The 21,945-nt window shown below is 42.5% G+C and overlaps 1 protein-coding gene across 1 annotated transcript; it reads right to left on the minus strand.

Moving 5' to 3' along the window:
• Window positions 1-6,599: 6,599 nt before the first annotated feature.
• Window positions 6,600-21,449, minus strand: LOC138802738 (uncharacterized). Its single transcript, XM_069986361.1, has 6 exons — window positions 21,222-21,449; window positions 15,734-16,174; window positions 14,311-14,643; window positions 12,842-13,138; window positions 11,680-11,774; window positions 6,600-9,438 (listed from the first exon to the last, which is right to left on the minus strand). The coding sequence occupies exons 2-6, from the start codon at window positions 15,747-15,749 to the stop codon at window positions 9,385-9,387; spliced, it is 795 nt and encodes a 264-aa protein (XP_069842462.1). The 5' UTR covers window positions 15,750-16,174; window positions 21,222-21,449; the 3' UTR covers window positions 6,600-9,384.
• Between the last annotated feature and the right edge of the window lie 496 nt (window positions 21,450-21,945).

Here is a 21,945-nt window from a genome sequence, read left to right on the forward strand (position 1 = left end):
CTTCCAAATAAGCAGAATTGAGTTTCTAATATCTTGGTGTATTTTTTAACTACAAAGTATAAGTCATTATTGATACTTTGCTATGGAGTTGCCTGTTGTAGGTAGCTTAAGCACCCCACCCTCTTACAGGAACTCGTCTGAGAAGTAATAAGTGCAGTCAGTGCAGAGTTTACTCTTACACTGTTGGAAACAGAACCTGTCTGGTCTCTTACGTGCGCACTGTTACTAAGGAGTGAATCAGTTCTCTGATAAGAAATTTCTGTAACTTGCCCTTGGGCCACAGGCTCTGTATTAACATGTAATCAAAATGCTTTAAAGAGAATGTGTCACCTAAATTTTCTTTTACTGATTAGAGTCAGATACAAAAATCATTATTTTATTCTAAGCTGTTTCTTTTTTCTGACTGACATTTTTTATTTCACTTTTTGTACATTACCATGGGGGCTGCCATCTTTCCTGGGTTGCTCTTTACGGCAGACTCTTGGACATAGAGCACAATAGAGTCTGTCCCCTTGAAATAAATGTGAAACACCACTGAGCGTTACAGCTGCGGCGGCAACCAGTGTTTCAGGCCGCCGCCACACCCACTCTCCCCGGAGCCCATGTGCCACCATCATTTCAGCCCTCTGAGGCGCTTTACTAGCCCCTGCTCCTGCCTCCCATGTCTCAGCCAGTTGCGCATGGCCCCACCTTTAAATAGGACCTGTCACCCCCCGTGCCGGGGTGACAGGCCCCCGACCCCTGTTACAGCCCCCTATACTCACCTAATCCCGCCGGGTCCCGCTTCTGGAGGTGGTCGGGTGACTGAGATATGAGCGCCCGAAGCCCGGGGCGCGCGCTGAGAGATGAGTCCAACACCCATAGAGAATGACAGGCGAGTCCGACGCTCCGTCATTCTCTATGAGCGTTGGACTCATCTGAGGAGCGCACACGCTGGCCTTCGGGCGCTCATATCTCAGTCACCCGACCACCTCCAGAAGCGGGACTCGGCGGGATTAGGTGAGTATAGGGGGCTCTAACGGGGGGTCGGGAGCCTGTCACCCCGGCACAGGGGGTGACAGGTTCCCTTTAAGGGGGGGGGGTAGGGAAACAGGTAGCAGGCAGCAAGGGACTAGGTGGCAATATGTTTATGGGGGGGGGGGCAACAGCAAGGAACCAGGTGGCAATGTTTATGGGAGGGGGGGGGGTAGGGCAACAGCAAGAGACCAGGTGGCAATATGTTTATGGGAAAGGGGGTAGAGCAACAGCAAGAGGGACCAGGTGGCAATATGTTTATGGGAGGGAGGGGTAGGGCAACAGCAAGGGAACAGGTGGCAATATGTTTATGGGAGGGAGGAGGGGGGGTAGGGCAACAGCAAGGGACCAGGTGGCAATATGTTTATGGGAGGGAGGGGTAGGGCAACAGCAAGGGACCAGGTGGCAATATGTTTATGGGAGGGAGGGGTAGGGCAACAGCAAGGGACCAGGTGGCAATATGTTTATGGGAGGGGGGGGGGTAGGACAACAGCAAGGGACCAGATGGCAATAAGTTTATGGGAAGGGGGGTAGGGCAACAGCAAGGGACCAGGTGGCAATATGTTTATGGGAGGGAGGAGGGGGGGTAGGGCAACAGCAAGGGACCAGGTGGCAATATGTTTATGGGAGGGAGGGGTAGGGCAACAGCAAGGGACCAGGTGGCAATATGTTTATGGGAGGGAGGGGTAGGGCAACAGCAAGGGACCAGGTGGCAATATGTTTATGGGAGGGGGGGATAGGACAACAGCAAGGGACCAGATGGCAATAAGTTTATGGGAAGGGGGGGTAGGGCAACAGCAAGGGACCAGGTGGCAATATGTTTATGGGAGGGGGGGTAGGAAAACAGAAAGCGACCAAGTGGCAATAAGTTTATGGTAGGGGGGGGGGGGGTAGGGCAACAGCAAGGGACCAGGTGGCAATGTTTATGGGGGGGGGGGGGGGGTAGGACAACAGCAAGGGACCAGGTGGCAATATGTTTTTGGAAGGGGGGGTTAGGGCAACAGCAACGGACCAGGTGGCAATATGTTTATGGGGGGGAAGAGCAACAGCAAGGGACTAGGTGGCAATATGTTTATGGGAGCGAGGGGTAGGGCAACAGCAAGGGACCAGGTGGCAATCTGTTTATGTGAGGGAGGAGGGGGGGTAGGGCAACAGTAAAGGACCAAGTGGCAATATGTTTATGGGAGGGGGGGTAGGACAACAGCAAGGGACCAGGTGGCAATATGGTTTTTTTTTTTTGGGGGGGGGGGGGGGGTAGCAAAACAGCAAGGGACCAGGTGGCAATATGTTTTTGGGAGGGGGGGGGGGGGGGTAGGAAAACAGCAAGGGACCAGGTGGCAATATGTTTATGGTGGTGGGGGGGGGTAGGGCAACAGCAAGGAACCAGGTGGCAATATGTAAATGAGAGGGAGGGGAGGGGTAGCTCAACAACAAGGGACCAGGTGGCAATATGTTTATAAGAAGGGGGGGGGGCAACAGCAAGGACCAGGTGGCAATATATATATATGTATACCATAGTTATATGTATACACCAGCCAGGCCACTGCTTTTAGAGCAGAGTGGTGTTTGGTAACCTAGACAATGAGCTGTGAGCGATGGGAGGGAGAGAGCAGCATATCTGGAGAAGGAGACAAAGCTGCAAAAAATATTTAACCCCTTAGCGACCCATGACGTATCTGATACGTCATGGCGCCGCGGGGGGTGTTCAGAGCGGGGTCCCGCCAGGACCCCGCTCTGAACGGCGCTGATCCCGGCTGACACGTGCAGCCGGGCAGTGCCTCTGTTAGCCGGCGCGGGTCCCGTTGCCGAGCCGGCTAATTAAGCACTTCAATGCAGCTGTCAAACCTGACAGCTGCATTGAAGTGCTTTATGCACAACATCCCTGGTGTCTAGTGGGTCGGATCTCCCCCCCGCGAATGGCGCTGATCCCGGCTCGGCAGTAGATTGCTATGGCCTGCAGCAGGCCATAGCAATCTATGACCGATCTCATGGATCTTTGCTGTGTATATACACAGCATTGATCTCTATGAGAGATCAGTGCTATGTATATACAAGCCCCCCAGGGGGGCTTCTAGTCCATGTAAAAAAAAAAGTAAAAAAGTGTTTTTATTAATAAAAAATCCCCTCCCCTAATAAAAGTCCAAATTTTCCCATTTCCCTTTTCCCATTTTATAAATATAAATTAATAAATAAATAAATAAACATATTTAGTATCGCCGCACGCGTAATCGCCCGAACTATTAATTAATCACATTCCTGATCTCGCACGGTAAACGGCGTAAGCGCAAAAAAATCCCAAAGTGCAAAATTGCGCATTTTTGGTCGCATCAAATCCAGAAAAAATGTAATAAAAAGCGATCAAAAAGTCGTATATGCGCAATCAAGGTACCGGTAGAAAGAACGCATCATGGCGCAAAAACTGACACCTCACACAGCCCCATAGACCAAAGGATAAAAGCGCTATAAGCCTGGGAATGGAGCGATTTTAAGTGACATATATTTGTTAACAATGGTTTGAATTTTTTACAGGCCATCCGATACAATATAAGTTATACATGTCATATATCATAGTAATCGTAACGACTTGAGGAACATGCATAACAAGTCAGTTTTACCATAGGGCGAACGGCGTAAATGCAAAACTCCCCGAAATCAAAAAAAATTCGTTTTTTTTTTCAATTTGACAGCGCAAATGATTTTTTTCCGGTTTCACAACATATTTTATGGAAAAATTATGCCTGTAATTGCAAAGTACAATTGGTTTTGCAAAAAATAAGCACTCATATACGTCTCTAGGTGAAAAAATGCAAGCGCTATGGACTTTTAAACATAAAATGGAAAAAGCAAAAGCGCAAAAACGAAAATTGGCTTGCACCTTAAGGGGTTAACTTGAGGAGCCCCCCCAACTATAACTATGTTTGTAAATGTGAGGATACCCCTTTAATATGTCACCCTTTAATGGTGCCTTATTTTACTGTATGAAGTAATTCAGTAACAGTATATACCACTTTTAAAATTTAATACATCTATTTATTTTATTGCTTGGATGACAATAAAAGTTAATAGTTTACTATAAAGAAATTAGTGTATTTTTTTTCTAGTTGGGGTCGGTTGTGGACAGAGCGGAAGGATGGGGGTAGGGGGTTGGCCAGGTTGGGCTGACAGCCTGGGACCCAGGATACATTTAATCCGCCACTGGTCAGTAGGTCAGGGAAGAAGGGAAGAAGGAATATACTTTCTGAAAGACTGAAGGTGACCTATGGAACCAGTAATGCAATTAATGGTCTGGAGTAGGGATGGTCCGAACCTGGTTCGGATGGGGTTCGGATGAACCCGAACCCTCCGCAATGATAACCGCTGTCTGCCCGCTCCGTGAAGCAGGCAGATCCAGCGGGAGGAACGCCTGGAAAACTGGGATACAGCCATAGCCATAGGCTGTATCCCAGTTTTCCAGGCAGTCCTCCCACTGTATCCGCCCGCTGCACGGAGTGGGCAGACAGCGGGAATCCGATGCCGAGCGTTCGGGTTCAGCTGAACTCGAACCTCGGCGGGTTCGGACCATCCCTAGTCTGGAGTGAACATCACATGGCTGCTGTGCCCGTGTGCCTAGGCTAAAGCCATGTCTGAAAATGTCAAAACCCCAAACAGCATACAGTACCTGCCTTTATAGCAGTATTATCAGTGGGGCTGTCACCCATCTCATATGAGCAGACAAGGTTTGTCACTACTTTTTTTTTTTTTTATAACAAACCTTATTCTTGCTGATTTACTGTACCTTTACTCTTAATGAATATTGTGCTCTTTTCATCTAAAATTTCATCTAAAATTTGTTGCTTATTTCTAGTTTCGGTGACACCACATAATATTAATCCATCCAGTAACTCACAGGTAATATCTTCTCTGATTGGAGATGGATTGATGTTTGCTTCTGTATTTCAGCCATGGCAGCGTGCACTTGCAAGTCATTTACTCTATAGACTCCATAAAGCAAACAAGTCGGATTGGGATCTTGGGATCGAAGAGAGGAGGAGTGATACCTGGTTCTATCACTTTTGACTTGTTTAATGACAAGTTACTGCAATTTTGCATAGGGTGTTCCCCTCTGTGATACCTGTTTGCTGGCACTGTAAAAGACCTGAGGGAACTATGCTACACATTTGGTGGGAATGCCCTGCTATTTTGCCTTTTTGGACCACATTTTTGACACTACATAATACACTAACGGGGGGGTCACATCCCTATTACTCCTAAAGTCAGGCTTCTCTTAAGGCCCTATTCCACGGAACGATTATTGGCCGTATTCGGCCGATATCGGGAGTTACGGCCGATAATTGTCCCGTGGAATAGAAGGCAACGATCAGCCGACATCATTCATGATCTGCTGCTATTGCTTCGACGAATAGGAGCGGTGGCAGCAGACCGCCACTATCCTCTATGGGCTGCCCGGACGATCAGCGATCACCTGGGCAGCTCCCCGCGGCCCCTCCCGCACCCACCCGCTCACTGCTATTGCGTGTAATAGCGGTGGCAGCGAGCGGGGAACGAGTCCGTGGAATAGTGGCTTTAATCATTCCTGGCATGATCTCCACCCTCAAAAAGGGTCTTTTACGACACTTCCTTACAGCCGCTCGATCTGTAATCCCTCACTATTGGAAGTCATCTGCATCTCCAACCTTAAGCTCATGGGTCTCAGAGGTAAGCTACCTTATGCGAATGGAGGAACTACTAGCTGATGATCGTCTTGCTCATAAGAAATTCTATAGGACCTGGACCACATGGTGGGATTGTCCCGATTTCTCCTCGCTTACTGCTAACTAAACAAATTGGGCTGTTCATTGTGAGACATATTTCCCATATCCTTCCCCCTCCCCCTCCTTTTTCCTTTATTTCTTTTCCTCTTCTTTATCTTTTTTTTTCTTTTACTCCTTTTATTTGCTATATTACAACATAATTATGGTAACACATATAAGTCTAAATTGGTTGGACCTCATATCTGTCTGCAAAACTATTACTTGTTCCATATTAAGCTACAACCAGATACCCATTGATGTACAACCTACCTGTCGATTCTACCAATAAAACTATTGCAGTTGACAGTAACGCTTTAAAACAATTATTTAAGAATATTAATGGGATAGCTTCTTCTTAAGGTGGAAACACAAACTGGTAGTTTAACCCTATTAGAGCCTTACTTTTATTGTTGACTAGGGTTTCATCATACAGTATGTATAGTGAATGTTTTGAAAATTGATTATTACGAAACTTTTGCAGTGGGAACATGGCCTTAACTACATTTTAACTAAACTAAGGCCATGCTCATACCATTTGCTCAACAAGATCAACAAAAGGAAATATATGTCTAATATTTCCTTGTGGGAATGGGAATAAAATGTTTAGTTAAATGTGTAGAATATGTAGCATGCTATTGTTCCTTGTAACATGCTATTGTTACTTGTAAAAATAAACATTTGTTTTGTTTTATACACCACTTGCTTTCTTTATATGGCCAAGTTTTCATTGGTAAAAACCAAATGGGGTGCCAGATATTGGTTGTGAATTCAATGATAGCAGAAGCAGAAGACAAGTTGATTGTAAAATGTTTATTTGACATGGATACAATATTGATGATCAGCAATATAAAGTTTTATATCAGAAAAATACCCATCAGTACTGAAGGAGCTTTACTAAAACTGTCTGTCTTAAACTGAAGTCTCTATTGAAATATACCAAGTATTATGAGGTGCCGGCCTGTTATGAAATTTGGTTGCATCTCACACCATCATAAAGAAAAAAAATTTATTCTACAGAAACTGAAAATTAGGCATTTGCAATTTTTTTATGTCATACAAGAGGTGAAAAATCATTGAATTAACCTTAAAATATTATTGCCATATACTGGCTCACATTTACTATGCACCATTTTCTGTTGGGCGGGGGTAAGAAGTGTCTATGTTTAAAGGGCTGGCTTCCACTTCTCAGACGAGTGAGGGGGGGTGCATGCTGAGAGTGTTGCATGTTGGTGAAACCACACCCCGCACAATGTCCAATAGCTGCCTGATGTTATCACAACATTGATACCATTGGCAGCTATTAAACATTGTCAACAAAATGCAACCGCCCCCTCTCATGTCAGAAGGTAAAGGCCAGAGGGAGGAAGTGAAGCATTGGGGAGCAGAATAGGAAGGACCCTTTCTGCTCCTGGATAACCCCATTTACAGCACCAACTAGACACTTTTTGCCACATGAATGGCTAGCATGTTATTAGTCAAGATAAAATGTATGTAGAGTTTGACACTTGTTGGGTGCTTGCTTGATGTAAATGTAATGATAAACATAAGCCATAACAGTAAAATTAGCCTGTGTAAAAGTGCAGTGCATAAATAGACAGTTTTAGTAATCTCCTGCATTGATTACGGTTATAGAGAAAAACAACCATTACAGAGAATCTCTATCCACCAACCCACCCCACCAAACTGCTGGTACCATCTGTTCGATGAGAGTAAATCCTTACCAGTTGTGTCTTTTAAAGTGCACCTGGTTCCTTGGTTAGAGCAAAAAATTATCTTTTAATCGGCAGTCCTGTGTCAAACTGGTGTGGCCTAGACTGTCTGTGCCCCAGGTCTGTGACACCTATCCTTCCTTCCTTCCTCCCCACCCTACTCATCATTAGGAACAACCACAAGCAGGATTTCTATTCATTACACCTTTAAACTTCACCTGTGTAGCTACAGCCCAGGGGCAGTTTAGACAAGTGATGAATAGGAAAAATCCTAATGATGAAAAGGGTGAAAAGGAAGAAAGTAGGGGCATTGCAGACCTGGGGCACAGACACTCTAGGCCACACCAGTTCGACACAGCACTGCAGATTAAAAGATACGTCTCTGCCCTTTTTATGTGTGTTAGACACAGTTTTGATGACACAGTTTTGTTTTAGTATATCTGGGCCATTGTTTTACATAATCATGTTTTTCTTCTAAGCTGGAGATCATTTGATACAGATGTTTTTTATACATTGAGCCAGAATGAAAGGTAAGGAAAAAAAACATCTGTATGTACACTTTATGTTGCTCACCTCAGATACGGGGTATCGGTTTTGTATCATCTCTGCACACTCCATTCTCTAAAAAGATCTCCACAGATAAGAAAACGTACTAGAAATATATGAAAGGTTGGAAAAATCTAAAAAAGTAAACAAAATAGTCCAATAATTAAGAAAATCTGACGGTACTTTTTGACAAGATGATCTTGAATTTTCAAAGTCATCTCAAAAGTTGTTACTGTAAGTACCGTCTCTGCACATTGTTTTTAATACATTGCATTAAACACTAAGACTGGAGTCTCTACTTTTTTAAGCTTAGACTAGACAGTCTAACAAAGCACCAGATTTACTCGGACAGTTTGAAAATCTACATTTTTATGTGAGAACATTTAAGCACAGCTCCCTTTTCAGCAAGGTCACACCCCACTTTCTGGTAAACCACACTCTTATGAAGCTCAGTGCAAACATGTCTAAAAAGTATCTCAAATATAGTAAAAATTTGGTGTCATGTAAACTTTTTTCCTTGCTTTTTTTGTGTGCAAATTGCATCAGATTTTTGAGTATTGCCCCCTCTGTGCTGGCCACTAAAGTATAAATAATTATATTCAATAATCAACTCACCCCCTTTACATTTTAAATTAAAAATAAAAACTCGGAAAAACAAATGTAATTGGCATTGCCTAAGGCAGAAATGTCCCATACAATGAATGCCGTAATAATAATATAAATACTAGAATTGATGTTTTTTCATCTTGTTTAACCATGAAGTAAAACACAAATAGTTATATGTAGCTCTTTACGCAAAAAACAAAAAAAAAATTCCTTGTACAACCCTATTGATGAAAAAGTTTTTAAAAAATCTATATATAAATTTGGTATCTCTTTGTACTGAAGTTAACCTGTCACTTTTTTTTTAATAAAATTAATGCCATAAACATAATCAAAAATGACATAATTGTTTTTCTTTCAATTTCCCCCCACAAGTAATTTATCTGTTTCATAATACTATGTATAGTAAAATAAAGTATCCAAAAACTCATATGGATCTGTCACTGTAAGGATATGTGGCTGTGAAAGGCCATTAAGTTAAAAAGAAAAAAAAAACAGGGTTAATTTTATATTGTAGAAGTAATAACACCAAGTCGCACACATTACCATAGTTGATATAACTCATAACAAAGCAACACCTTATTACCTAACAGAACACTTAAAAAACACAGCGACACATGTCCAGTAGGAAAATGACATCACCATATCCACGTCACCATCGATTAGTATAGCAGTAATGTTTCTCATGCAGTAAACCTTCACTGGAGCTGTAGGGTCCACAATTAGACCACAGAGACTACTGATTCAGTTTCTTGCATTCTGTACTGAGCCTTTGTCTGCCGGAAGAAAACAATTATTACATTATAACATTCAAATTATATTTTTAAAAAGTAAAGAGCATTATTGTATGCCCCAATGGATGAATACAATGAATTTCTAGATATAATCCATGGGACCAGTAGTTACTCTGACAGGGGTACCCACTTAATAGTACTGACACATAATAACCTCAGACACAAAGGCCTGGGGTACAAAGACCCCTTTTTCGACCTCACCCCTTAACACATAACTATTATTATTTTTTTTTTTTAAATACTGAGCAGTGAAGGTGAGTGTCACACTTCAGGTATATGAATTAGCACCAGCAGAGCCTGCAGTGTTCTGCAGAGTCAAGGCACCAGAAAATCACTATTAATTACCCAAGTGTATTTAAAGCTTCAGCTTCAACATGTTTCATTGCTACACGCAACTTCTTCAGGAAAAGAAGGCTGTCAGCTGCAATTCACATTCCAAACTGCTGACACTGTTAGATAGCTGTTAGATCAGCAAGACACATGTTACTTTTCATATATCTGTAATTTCGGGATTTGGAAAATGTTTTATTATATAGAGAGAAGAGGCAAAGAGGCTTTCCTGAAATCCTTAAGTTCAGCAAGCTGTAACACCTACTCCCCCCCCCCAATACCTGACCCTGCTTGGGAAGAGAGGAGGCATTCCAGCTTGTTGCATATCAGGAGCTTGGATATATGAAAGGTACAATGGGGGAGATTTTTCAAACATGGTGTAAAGTGAAACTGGCTCAGTTGCCCCTAGCAACCAATCAGATTCCACCTTTCATTCCTCACAGACTGTTTGGAAAATGAAAGGTGGAATCTGATTGGTTGCTAGGGACAACTGAGCCACTTTCACTGTAGTGAATTAAGTAAGATTGTCTCCACATGTGTACAGTACAATGATTTATTATTGTGGATATATAAGTAACGCTAGACAACCCTATTGTACCCCTGACAAAGTTCCGGGCTCGGGACGTAACGCGTAGGGTGCTTTGGACCCCAGTCAGCTGATCACACTCTACCTGGTGATACTCTATCTTGGGTGCTTTAGTTCAGTCATTTATTCTTATATACTTTGCTTATAATTGTATACTGTATATTGTTGGACTTATGCACTAGCACTTTGGTATCTTGTGATTTTAATCACTAGGGAGGTTTTCTAGCATCTTATTTATTTGGTAGAGTGTGTATTTATATGAAGCTGAGTGGGGGTTAGGAGTATGGTGTATTGTGCACAGGTCCCTCCAGGATACATTGGGTCTTTTTAAGTGTTTTTAATGATTTTTGGGGTTTGTGTAGGGTTTTCTTGTTGTGTTGTGTTATTAATAAAGATGATATACATATATTTTTGAATTTCATGTGTGTGCCTAGTGGTTTATGACATACATCTTTTTCTTTGGTATGGGACTGTTGTTGGCATAGTACAGTATGTGAAACTATGAGCTGTGACTTGGCTGTGCATAGGGCACCAGGAAACCACTATTTAAAGTGTATTTAAAACTTCAGCTTCAACATGTTTCATTTCTACACGCAACTTCTTCAGGAAAACTGCTGACATTGTTAGATAGCTGTTAGATCAGCAAGACACATGTTACTTTTCATATATCTGTAATTTCGGGATTTGGAAAATGTTTTATTATATAGAAAAAGGAGGCAAAGAGACTTTCCTGAAATTCTTGGCCCCTAGCAACCAATCAGATTCCACCTTTCATTCCTCACAGACTCTTTGGAAAAAGAAAGGTGAAATCTGATTGGTTGCTAGGGGCAACTGAGCCAGTTTCACTTTACACAATGTTTGATAAATCCCCCAATGTGTCTACTATCTAACAGTGTCAGCAGTTTGGAACATTAATTACAGCTGAAAGATCCCCTTAAAGTCCCTTCTGTTAGGGTATGTGCACACTACGGAATATGAGTAGAACGTTTAAGTGGCGGACTCCGCTTAAAGTTCCACCAGTCCCATAGACTCAATGATATTCCCAAACGAACGTATTCCATATTGTGCACATACCCTTAACTGAAAAAAGTCCAGTTTCTTCTCTGCTCCAAAGACAGCTTCTCTGTCCGCTCACTATATCTCAATCCTTGTAGCAGGTCCCACTGGCAGTGCACATGGTGAGAGCCACACACATCCCACTTCCTAATACTTCCTCCCATATATCCTGCTTCCTACTCCTCATCACAGCAGTACACTGCTATATGGTAAATATACATAATATGGCACAAAAAGAAATGAGATGTTACCTGTATAGTACAAATGAGAAGAATAGCAACTCCAATAACAAGCCAAGAGCAAGGCAATAACATCAATGATAGGTAACTTCTGCCACGTATTTCACCTGTGAAGATAGAACATCATATGAGACAAACATTTTAATATAACAACCATATATATTAGATGCTTTCTACAGGGATCCAGTACAACATACACAGGTACAGTAAATACAACAGGCTTTTAGGAGTGCAGAATAATAGCTTTGTACATCTCAGAGGATTTTCAGGCTATGTATACAGGAAGGACGGGAGAGACAACCAATGGCTGTCAGAAGTTTTTAAAGGTGTATATGCATCTTCATGTTTATTTGGTCAACAGTTCTCTACCAACTTGCATTGTTTATGTGTTGTCTATGGGAAGGCTTAAGCCACAGCCAGACAACCCTGGAACTAGTTTAGGCCTTCAAGAACAATAGGGTTTGGAGTTAAAAATCCATCGAGATGAGTGGAATTGTCTGGAGGCTACCATACACTTTATAAAGTCATCCAAACCCCCAAGCAGCTGACTTTAGTATATGGTGTATGGGCATTTGTATTAGATCCCAAAGATCAAATTGATACATTTTGTTATACACGTTTTGTGCTACCACATTCAGAAAGTATGAAATCCTTTAAAGCGAATCTATATCGATCTGACCCCCTACCACCTCCTCCCCAAACCTCCGGTACCACCCTGTAGCTTTCACTGGATGCATGCCTGGCCCCGGGCATGTCTTGTCTCCTGGTGCTGCTATTCAGGAAAAAACATCTTTTATTCCAGTGGTGCGGTGTCATGAAGGTGGGGCATAGAGCATCCATGCCCTAGACCTGCCGAACAGGAATATCCAGCCCACGGGTATGCTGACATAACAAAAAGATAGGGAAGAAGTTGAGGTACTGTAGCATAGGGCACAAATGCTCCAGGTCTTGCCTTTTTGACACTGGAATAAAAGATTTTTTTTTCCTCGAACACAGCCACCAAGAGACAAGGCATGTTGGGAGCAGGCATGCATCGAGAATAGCTACAGAACGGTACTGGAGGTTTGAGGGCGTGTTGGGTCGATACAGATAAGCTTTAAGCATGATGTTTTCCAGAAACATCAAGATAACAAAGTTTCTGGACCACAAAACCCGTAACAAAACCGCCATCTACCGTGTGTATTGTCCCTTGCATCTTCACTACTCCCCTGAATGTCGAGAAGATATTCACTTGCATCCTCACTAATAGGATTTTTCACTCGAACGACAAACTTCCTCTTGGTATCGTCATCTGTAACATCTCGTATGATCAGAGTGCTGTTGTTGTCCACAAGTTGGTATCTCCGAGGGCTTGCGACTCCATCCACCTCCCATGACACGGTGGCCTCTACTCCAGAGAACTGGACATGCAGTGAGATATCTGACCCCAAGCGACTAACGTTTTTTGAGATGTTCAGAATTTTTATAGCATCTGTTATATAAGACAGAAAAGGGTTTGCAAGAAAACATTTAGAGTTTCTTCGATAAACCAGCACATCATACACTTCTATAGCTACTCTTATTGTTAGTTTTCTATGTTCTATAAGTTTTATATATGATGGTATTACTTAAAAATACAATATAAAGTTGTTGATATAGTCAAATATGAGGGTCACCAAAACAGAAGTATAGAAACAATGTCTTGCAGATTTTATGTTGCTTCCAGCACTAGGATATGTTCACACTACGTAAGTTTCCGGCCGTAGCGCGTTCCGTGAATGAGCAGCCGGAGATTTACGTAGTTTGCGTACAATGGAAAGTATACGATCTACGGCTGCACAGTTCACACTACGTAAGAACTTACGCCCGGATCGTATGCGGCGCCGTAAAAAATGTTCAGGATGGAAATGCTGTAACTTATGTCCGTAGCGTAACATGCGGTCCCGTACGGAGTGGTGATTTCTTAATTTTTGCACTTTCATTTGCCGATCCAAAAGGTTCTGTGGGGTGTCCGGGGTGACCGCTGTCAGATCGCTACGTAAGGAGATCGGGAAGCGTAAGTAGACTACGGGCGTAAGTTCGCAGACCGTACGTAGCTGGCCGCAACTTACGTAAATCCCTGGCCCGGAGTTTCACACGTATATGTTCGGCCGTAGTGTGAACATAGCCCTAATCTGCATTGGAATTCACCCCCCCCCCTGAACATACCTTAAAGGGGTCGTATGTGGAGAAGACGGCTGAAGCCTTTTGCTCCGCAATGCTCATTTACTGCGATTTGAGATCTTAGAAGCAAGCCTTCCGAGACATGGAGAGGAGCAGGTGTATCTCAACATCATGCAGCCATTGGACATCCTGTGCAGGTGAAATCCACATCTCGGAAGGCTTACAGCCAAGGTGTGGAAAAACATGAAAAGAGCACCAAGGAGCAGAAGGTTTCAGGTGTCTTCTGTTCCTTGGACAACAACTCCATCAATATGTGTAATTGTTTATCCTCTGAATTAGCTGTATACAGTAGCTCATATGATTTATGCCCGGATATTATTCCATTATTTAATATTAGCCACAAGCTTTATTCATAAAATGAATGAGAGGACTGCAACTAAAATCCTGATTATAACAATTTACATATTTTTGAGAGATTTAGAGTTTAGAATATTCTCTTACCCAGTACAACAATGCTTGTAGATGTTACTATTGTATTCATCTCACTACTTCGAAACTGGATTTCATAGATGCAAGAATCATTTTGCTGAACATCCGTGAGCAGGATACAACCACTAGAATGGTTCAAGCTCAGTCGTTCATTGTCTCTTTTTTTTACTTCAGGTGTTGAATTTTCGCAAAACGCCACAAAAATAGAAAGTCTGTCTCTGCACTTAAGAAGAAGTAATCCATTTGGTTGAACACATTTAAAGCCACATATGGATGTACTTGTTCCCGCCTGCACATGATAATCTGCTTGGGCTACTGAAAATGTCATTAAAATGTACACGATAACTGCAAAGGAAAGATATGAAACTCAGCATCCTGAAATATTGTCCATTCCACATCATTTACATAAATTTCCCTTTAAGGCCCCGTTCACTCAGAGTAAAACTGGCGGAATTCCGGTGCAGAATTCTCCACCGCAGAATCCCGCCTGCCTCCGTGTTATACTGGCAGTCTATGGGAGGCTCGCGTGCCTCCTCTATCTGCACGTAAGAATGGACATGTCAATTCTTCAGAGTGGAGAGTCGCGGAGAGAGGAGGTGCACGAGCCTCCCATAGACTGCAGCATGACACGGAGGCTCCACCGCGGAATTCCGCCAGTTTTACTCTGTGTAAACACAGCCTAAGGGTATATGCACACTGAGCAATTCTCATGGATTCTGCAATGAATTGAAGAGCAAAGATTTCTGCTTGAAATTCCTCTATTTTTCTGCTGCAGCAGAATAGGAGCAGAATAGGAGTGGAATTTGGGGAGAATTCAAGCAGAATTTAGAGCAGAATTTAAGCCCCATTGACTTTTATAGAATTCCTCTAGCGGAATCTGCCCAAAGAATTTACATGTCAATTCTTTGCGCGGAACACAGAGTCCGCATGGAATCCGGACAGAATTCTATGCGCAAAAACACAATAGAAAATAATGGGAACCAAGACTGCTAATTTTTTACGAGCTGAACTCCGAGTGGATTCCGCTCACATTTTGATGCGGAATCAGCTTGAAATTCAGCCAGAATTGCTCAGTGTGCATATGCCCTTAGATTTGATGCTATTAAAAACTTCCTCTGCTACAAAAGTATACTATTATGAGGTACAAAGTGTGGTTTTGGTTTCTAAAATTGTGGCAAACAATGCAGACAGTTATACAAATTGTTTTAAAAATGTTGTGGGGCTGGGACACTGTGTGAACACCCCCTTAAACAAGCCAAATGTACTCACAAGCAGACTTTGCTTAGTCTACTGAACGCTATCACTAGTGGGCATGTTGCGCTATATATGGGAATTACTTTTTGACAATATCCTGACATATACCTACACTACAGAAATTTCATTCTTACCAGCATCATCATAATTCAATCTCAGAGCTATATGAACATATGCTTACCTTTAATGGACGCCATAGTATGTTTTGTACAGTGCTTATGTTTTCATTACAGACCACAAGGGCCAAAGTACAACTATGTCTTGATGGTGGCAATATCCAGTGTGAGGCAATAGTATCCAAGATGTACGTAAGAAAGGAAAATGACTTTAATATTGAGTTTGCACCCTGTTATCTGTTGTACCCTAATAAAGAAACCCAAAGATGCTCAAATGCAAAAAAAAAAAAAAAAGAATCACAACTCAGGGCATTTTAAAGGGTTGGTCCACAACAAGATACAGTTCAGATGTTCAGAAGTCACAGGAACAGTTACATAGAGCAATGGATTCCATGTCTTCAGTTCTGGAGATGTGCAGATTTTTATTTTGCAGGTTCTCAGGATCACTTTAGATGTTACAAACAGTGTTTAGATGATGGGTAATGATGTTAAATCTGTTCTTTACTCTAAAAATCAATCAAAATAAAAGTAAGTCAGCTGTGAATGTGCTCTAAATGCTGAAACAAGCTGTGAGTGAAGTGATCCTAAAGACTTATTTAGGGTATATTCACACGGACGGGCTCGCAGCGAGATTCTCACTGCGAGCCCGGCAGGTCCTGGCAGTTCCCATACACTACATACTTGCTGCGGTCTAAACGACCGCAGCGAGTATGTAATTATACCGCCCTTAACCCCTTCTGCTCCCGCCCGTCTCCCCGCTGTAAACGTACTTTACCTGTCCTCGCTGCACGGGTTCGGCGTCCTGCTCTCCCGCCCGGCCAATTAGTGTGTTGTCCAGCCGCAGCCACTGATTGGCCGGACGGGAGAGCAGGACGCCGGACCCGTGCAGCAAGGACAGGTAATGTATGCTTACAGCGGGGGAGCCGGCCGGGAGCAGAAGGGGTTAAGGGCGGTATAATTACATACTCGCTGCGGTCGTTTAGACCGCAGCAATTATGTAGTGTATGGGAACTGCCAGGACCTGCCGGGCTCGCAGCGAGAATCTCGCTGCGAGCCTGCCCGTGTGAATATACCCTTAAAGGGGAACTATCAGCAGGTTAGGGCCCTTTTACACGGAAAGATTATCTGACAGATTATCTGCCAAAGATTTGAAGCCAAAACCAGGAATGGATTTGAAAAGAGGAGAAATCTCAGGCTTTCCTTTATTACCTAATCTCTGTTTATAGTCCATTCCTGGCTTTGGCTTCAAATCTTTGGCAGATAATCTGTCAGATAATCTTTCCGTGTAAAAGGGCCCTTATGCTGGGTTTACACGGAGCAATTATCGTGCGAATTTGCACGATAACGATCGGATTCGTACGATAATCATACTTGTAAACGCGGCGAACGATCGTACGAAGATCGAAAAATCGTTCATTTTGATCTTTTAACAGGTTCATAAATCGTCGTTCGTCGTTCGCAATAAATTCGCAGTTCGTTCCGTGTAAACAGTCGTTCACTGATTTTACCTATGTGCGAGATAGGCTTAAGCGATCGCAAAACGTTCGCACATCGAATTTTCTGTACGATATATCGTACCATCTAAACGCTGATCGTTATAAAAAAAAATTGTTACTTCGAAATCGTTAATCGTACCAATAATCGCCTCGTGTAAACTTAGCATTAGATGAATCTCACCTGCTGATATCTTCCTATTGTGCAGGAGACGGTGAGCATGAAGGTATGTTTCTTCCCTTCATCCTCTGTGCTGTTCTGGTGCTCTTAGTCATTTACTCCGCGGTCTGGTAAGACAGTTAGGGGCACTGTAAGGAGCACCGTCCTGCCCCCATAGCGCCAATCTGCCCCTGGCAGTCCGGATCGTCCCTATGGGGGTGAGAAGTTCTCCTAACGGTATTATCAGACTGAGGAGTAGACAACTAAGTGCACGGGAACTATTCCTGCATAATAGGGGGCTATCAGCAGGTTCGATTTGTCTAATCTGCTGATAGTTCCCCTTTGATCTACAGTTTGTACAAGGTTTAGAAACAAACAAGCTGATCCTCCCACATCCTCAGAAAAGCAGCTGCAGCTTCTAACATGAAGTGTATTCTAAAAAGCCTCAAAGAGTGGCAAACAGGTGCAGTGATAGGGCGGGATTGGGGGCTCACAGGTGAGTCCTCTTTCCTTCACTCATTTCTATGATGGGTGCAGGTTAGAAATGGGAAACTGAATCATCGGCAAATAGTTTTCTGCTACAGACCATTGAACATAGTAGGGCACAGGTATCAGTCTGTGATGGGAGTAGTCTGTAAGACTACTAAAAAGCAATCAATGAGGGCAGGGGGAGCAGTCTGTAAAAATTGATATAAGTAGTAGTCTATAAGAGAGATGGGGACATAAGGAGCAGTCTGTGTAAAAAAAAAAAAAGGAGCAAGAGAGCAGCCGGTTGGAGAAGGGAGGATGTGGAGCAGTCTGTGTGAGAGGGGAACCATGGGTAGTGGTCTATGTAAAAGGGTGACATGGAGATAAGTCTGATTGAGAAAGGGGGGGGGGGCATAGGGATCAGTGTGTGGAAGGGGATCAGTCTGCAGAGCTATTTCCAGGTGTAAACCTGGATAAATTACCTGCGGGAGGAGGCTATGTCTGCTTGCTGTCCCCCTCCCCCGCCCTTCGTGGCGCGTGGGGGATACGGCTGACGTACACCAGGGAGAAGGCAAGACTCTGCATCTTCTTACTGGTGTACGCCAGGGGCACAGCACTAATAAATCATCCCCTCTATACCTGTACATCTACATTGTGGCTATATGTACACCAGTCAGACCATTGTTTTTAGTGTGGTGGTCAGTAACCTAGACAACGAGCTGTCAACAATGTAAGGAAAAGAGCAGCATACCAGAACAAGGAGACAAGTTTGCTAAAGGAATCTATTTGCAAAAATATTTAATATTTTTTTTGTAAAATGTGTACAGTATTAGTAAGTGTACTCACTTCACTTATTGCACTTACGTCATAGGGTAGGGCTGCTCATCAATGTGGGGTCTGAGGGAATCTGACACCTGTAGCCCCACCAATCCAAACAAATGAGAACTGGTGCAGTACTTGTATTAGAACTATATGGATATACTGTATTGGGAAATAGTCTGAGGCAATGAAGGCCTCATGGCTGCTACTTTCTTGAAATAGATTGGGTATAGAGAGGCAGACCCCTACTTATCACACAATGATGTGCTATAAATGCCTGTATATTCTAGAACAGACAATAGAAAAAATCTGAAATATTGCTTCATCTGTCTCATATATATATATATATATATATATATATATATATATATATATATATATATAAAACATTACTACATGATTTTCTGAAGCACTGTGTATTCATGGTTACTTTTTCATTCCTCACTAACAAATAACCCCCGCCTCACTGGTGTCCTGGAAAGTCCCTCAGATTTCCTGTTCAAACATCCTGCCTCATCCTCACATTGTCTTGTGACCGATAATGCAACATTACTGGAAGCTGCAAAACTATTTTTAATGTGTGATATTTCTTCGTTTTGTCATGCAACATTTGTTCAGGTGCCACACCATTTTATTATTCACCTGGTTTGTTTTTCTTTTCTTAGTACACCTCATCCATAAAGTTTTTGATTACAGTTGTAGAAATATAACCCTCTTTTATTAAATGTCACTTTAACAGTTTTTTTCTATGTCATAGAGACATGTATTGGCTGGGGCCTGGGGGTTCAGACCACCACTGATGGATAGAAGGAGAGAGGAGGAAGATTGTCGGGTTTTTAAGAACCCTTCACCTCAGGGTTTTAATTTCCCAAACCGACAGAATTATTAATCAGTCCTGTTGCCCTTAGTAAATCGGGTGGGTTGTCACATGACAAAACTAAAACCCGAACATCCCACCACATTAGTGGCCGACTTTTAGAATAGAAAAAAATTTTGTATAATAAATACATCAGTCATGGTGGGTTTTAAAGGGGCATGACACACCCACTTTCTCTTTCAGAGATTTTTGTGGGGCACGACATTAGTAAATATGGTGAAACAAGAAAGTGACAGGGGAAAACTGGATTACAAAACATCAATTTTAGGACATAAACAGATTGGTAAATCAGCCCTATTATGTCCCTGCTTGGTGCCATGTGACTGGGACAGTCTCCCAATGTAAGTCTAGTTAATTGTCCTAGGGTCCTATTAAATGGGCTGACTAGTAAATGGGCATCATTAGCCATGTCCATGCAGCCCTTGCCCAAACACCTGACACTTTACCTCTCCCTGCTTCCAGTCTTCTCTCCTGTGCTCCGCAGCTTCCCGACCCGGGCAGCAGCAGCGTCTGAGCGGCCTGTCAGCTAACAGGCCGCTCAGACGCTGCAGCTGCTATGACAGGTGTTTGGGCAATTGTCAGCTGTTGGCTATTACACGTAGCAATGCACAAATGGTGCCAAATTATTTTAGGTCCAAACTTAAACCAATGACCAGCTGATGATTGATCGTTTAAGCCTATCTCATACATAGGGGAAATCGTTGAAAGAATGTTTACACTGAACGATCTGCGAATTTTTTGCGAACGATCAACGATGATTTAAGAACATGTTGAAAGATCAAAATGAACGATTTCTCACTCGTCGTTTGATCGTTTGCAACGTTTACACATATGATTATCGTTCGAATTCGACCGTTATCGTGCAAAAACGAACGATAATCGTCCCGTGTAAAAGGACCATTAGGTCTCAGCTTCCAGCTGACTGTCAATCACACAAGCAGGGTCAGCAATGAGAGGGGGAGTGAGGAGGCATTCCCACTTGCAGCTATTCAGGAGCTTGGGAAAGTCTCTTTGATTTTTTAGACTGCAGAATAAAAGCATTTTTCTACATTCTGGAAGTACAGACAGATATATGAACACTACCAAGTGTCTTCGAGGCCTAACAGCCATATAACAGTGTCAGCAGGTCAGAACGTGAATTGCAGTAGACAGATTCACTTTAAGCTTTTTCTATAGTTTTTGTTAAGCGACAGGCACACTTCCTTGTGTCTGCTTACCATAACATCACTATGAGGTCATTCAATTGCTTCACCTCTCCTCCCCCGTCTTATCAGTTCGCTCATAGGTACAACACCATTGGCAAACACAGTTTTTTTTTTCTTTACATCTTTGATATCAGTGTTAAAAACTAAACAAAAACACAATATAAAACAAAATATAAAAAGATACAGTATCTGGTGTTTCTGGTGAATCGGTTGAACTCATATAAGCCATAAACTAGACAAAACTCATACAGAAAATCAGAGATGGTCATTTGTGGTGCTTTAGAACACTGGGAAGGGTTTGTATGCTCGCCTTCTAGTTTTCATTTGTTCACCTAGTTGGTTATAGTTAAGATAACATAAAACAGGAGAACATTAGTATTTTTATTTAGATACAGTTATAAATATCCTATAGGATTGTCTATTCTGCAGAATGTTATATATGACAAGTCAAATACATCTATATTCCTATGCAGGTATAATAAGTGTTACTATGTAATATACATACAAACCATGCATGCTCTGTGTACTCACCGTGGGCTTTAACTGTCAGAGTTCGATGTCACCTGCGAATGTTGAGAAGAATAACGAAGAGCTGGGTCCCGGTGATCTCCTGGTGAGCATTCAGGGGTCTAGACATATTTATAAACATTATGACTGGAAAGTAACAAGCCATGAAACAAGTAAATGCAAAAACTAATAAGAGTCGAAGAAGGGGAAATGTCTACTGTAGTGTTAAGAGGCAGAGAAGTAACTAATGTGTGTGTGTGAATGATTGCTGAACACACCCACAGCTTCTTAAAGCTGATTGGTTCCAGGAGGTAGGATGATGCATCGGACTATGGAGAAATCTTTTTGAAGCTTGCATCACCATGAAAGACAAGAGGAGCGTGTGAACCTATGCTGCCATCTATTGGTCCAATCTCCTTTTTTTTCCTGATCTGCCCAGCGTCAATTAACCCCTTTCCTCCACAACATAACATATGCAATATCTAGGATTTTTATGCCTTCTTCCTCTCTTCACTAGAAGGTTTCATCTGTGGTGTGCATCTGACTGTTGCTTAGCTTACTGCATATAGCTTGTTTTTTGTACACATGTGCCACCTTCATATAACTCACTAGCTATGTCAACCATCCTCTCCTATTTTTTTTTTGGGCCCCCGAATTTGCACACACATTGTTTCCAGCAAAAAATGTTTAGGCAGAAAACACATTTTCCCATTGCTTTTCTGCCAAATAAAGAGAGAGGGAGTTTATG

This window comes from Dendropsophus ebraccatus, chromosome 10 (assembly GCF_027789765.1).
Source record: "Dendropsophus ebraccatus isolate aDenEbr1 chromosome 10, aDenEbr1.pat, whole genome shotgun sequence".
NCBI classification, from domain to species: Eukaryota; Metazoa; Chordata; class Amphibia; order Anura; family Hylidae; genus Dendropsophus; species Dendropsophus ebraccatus.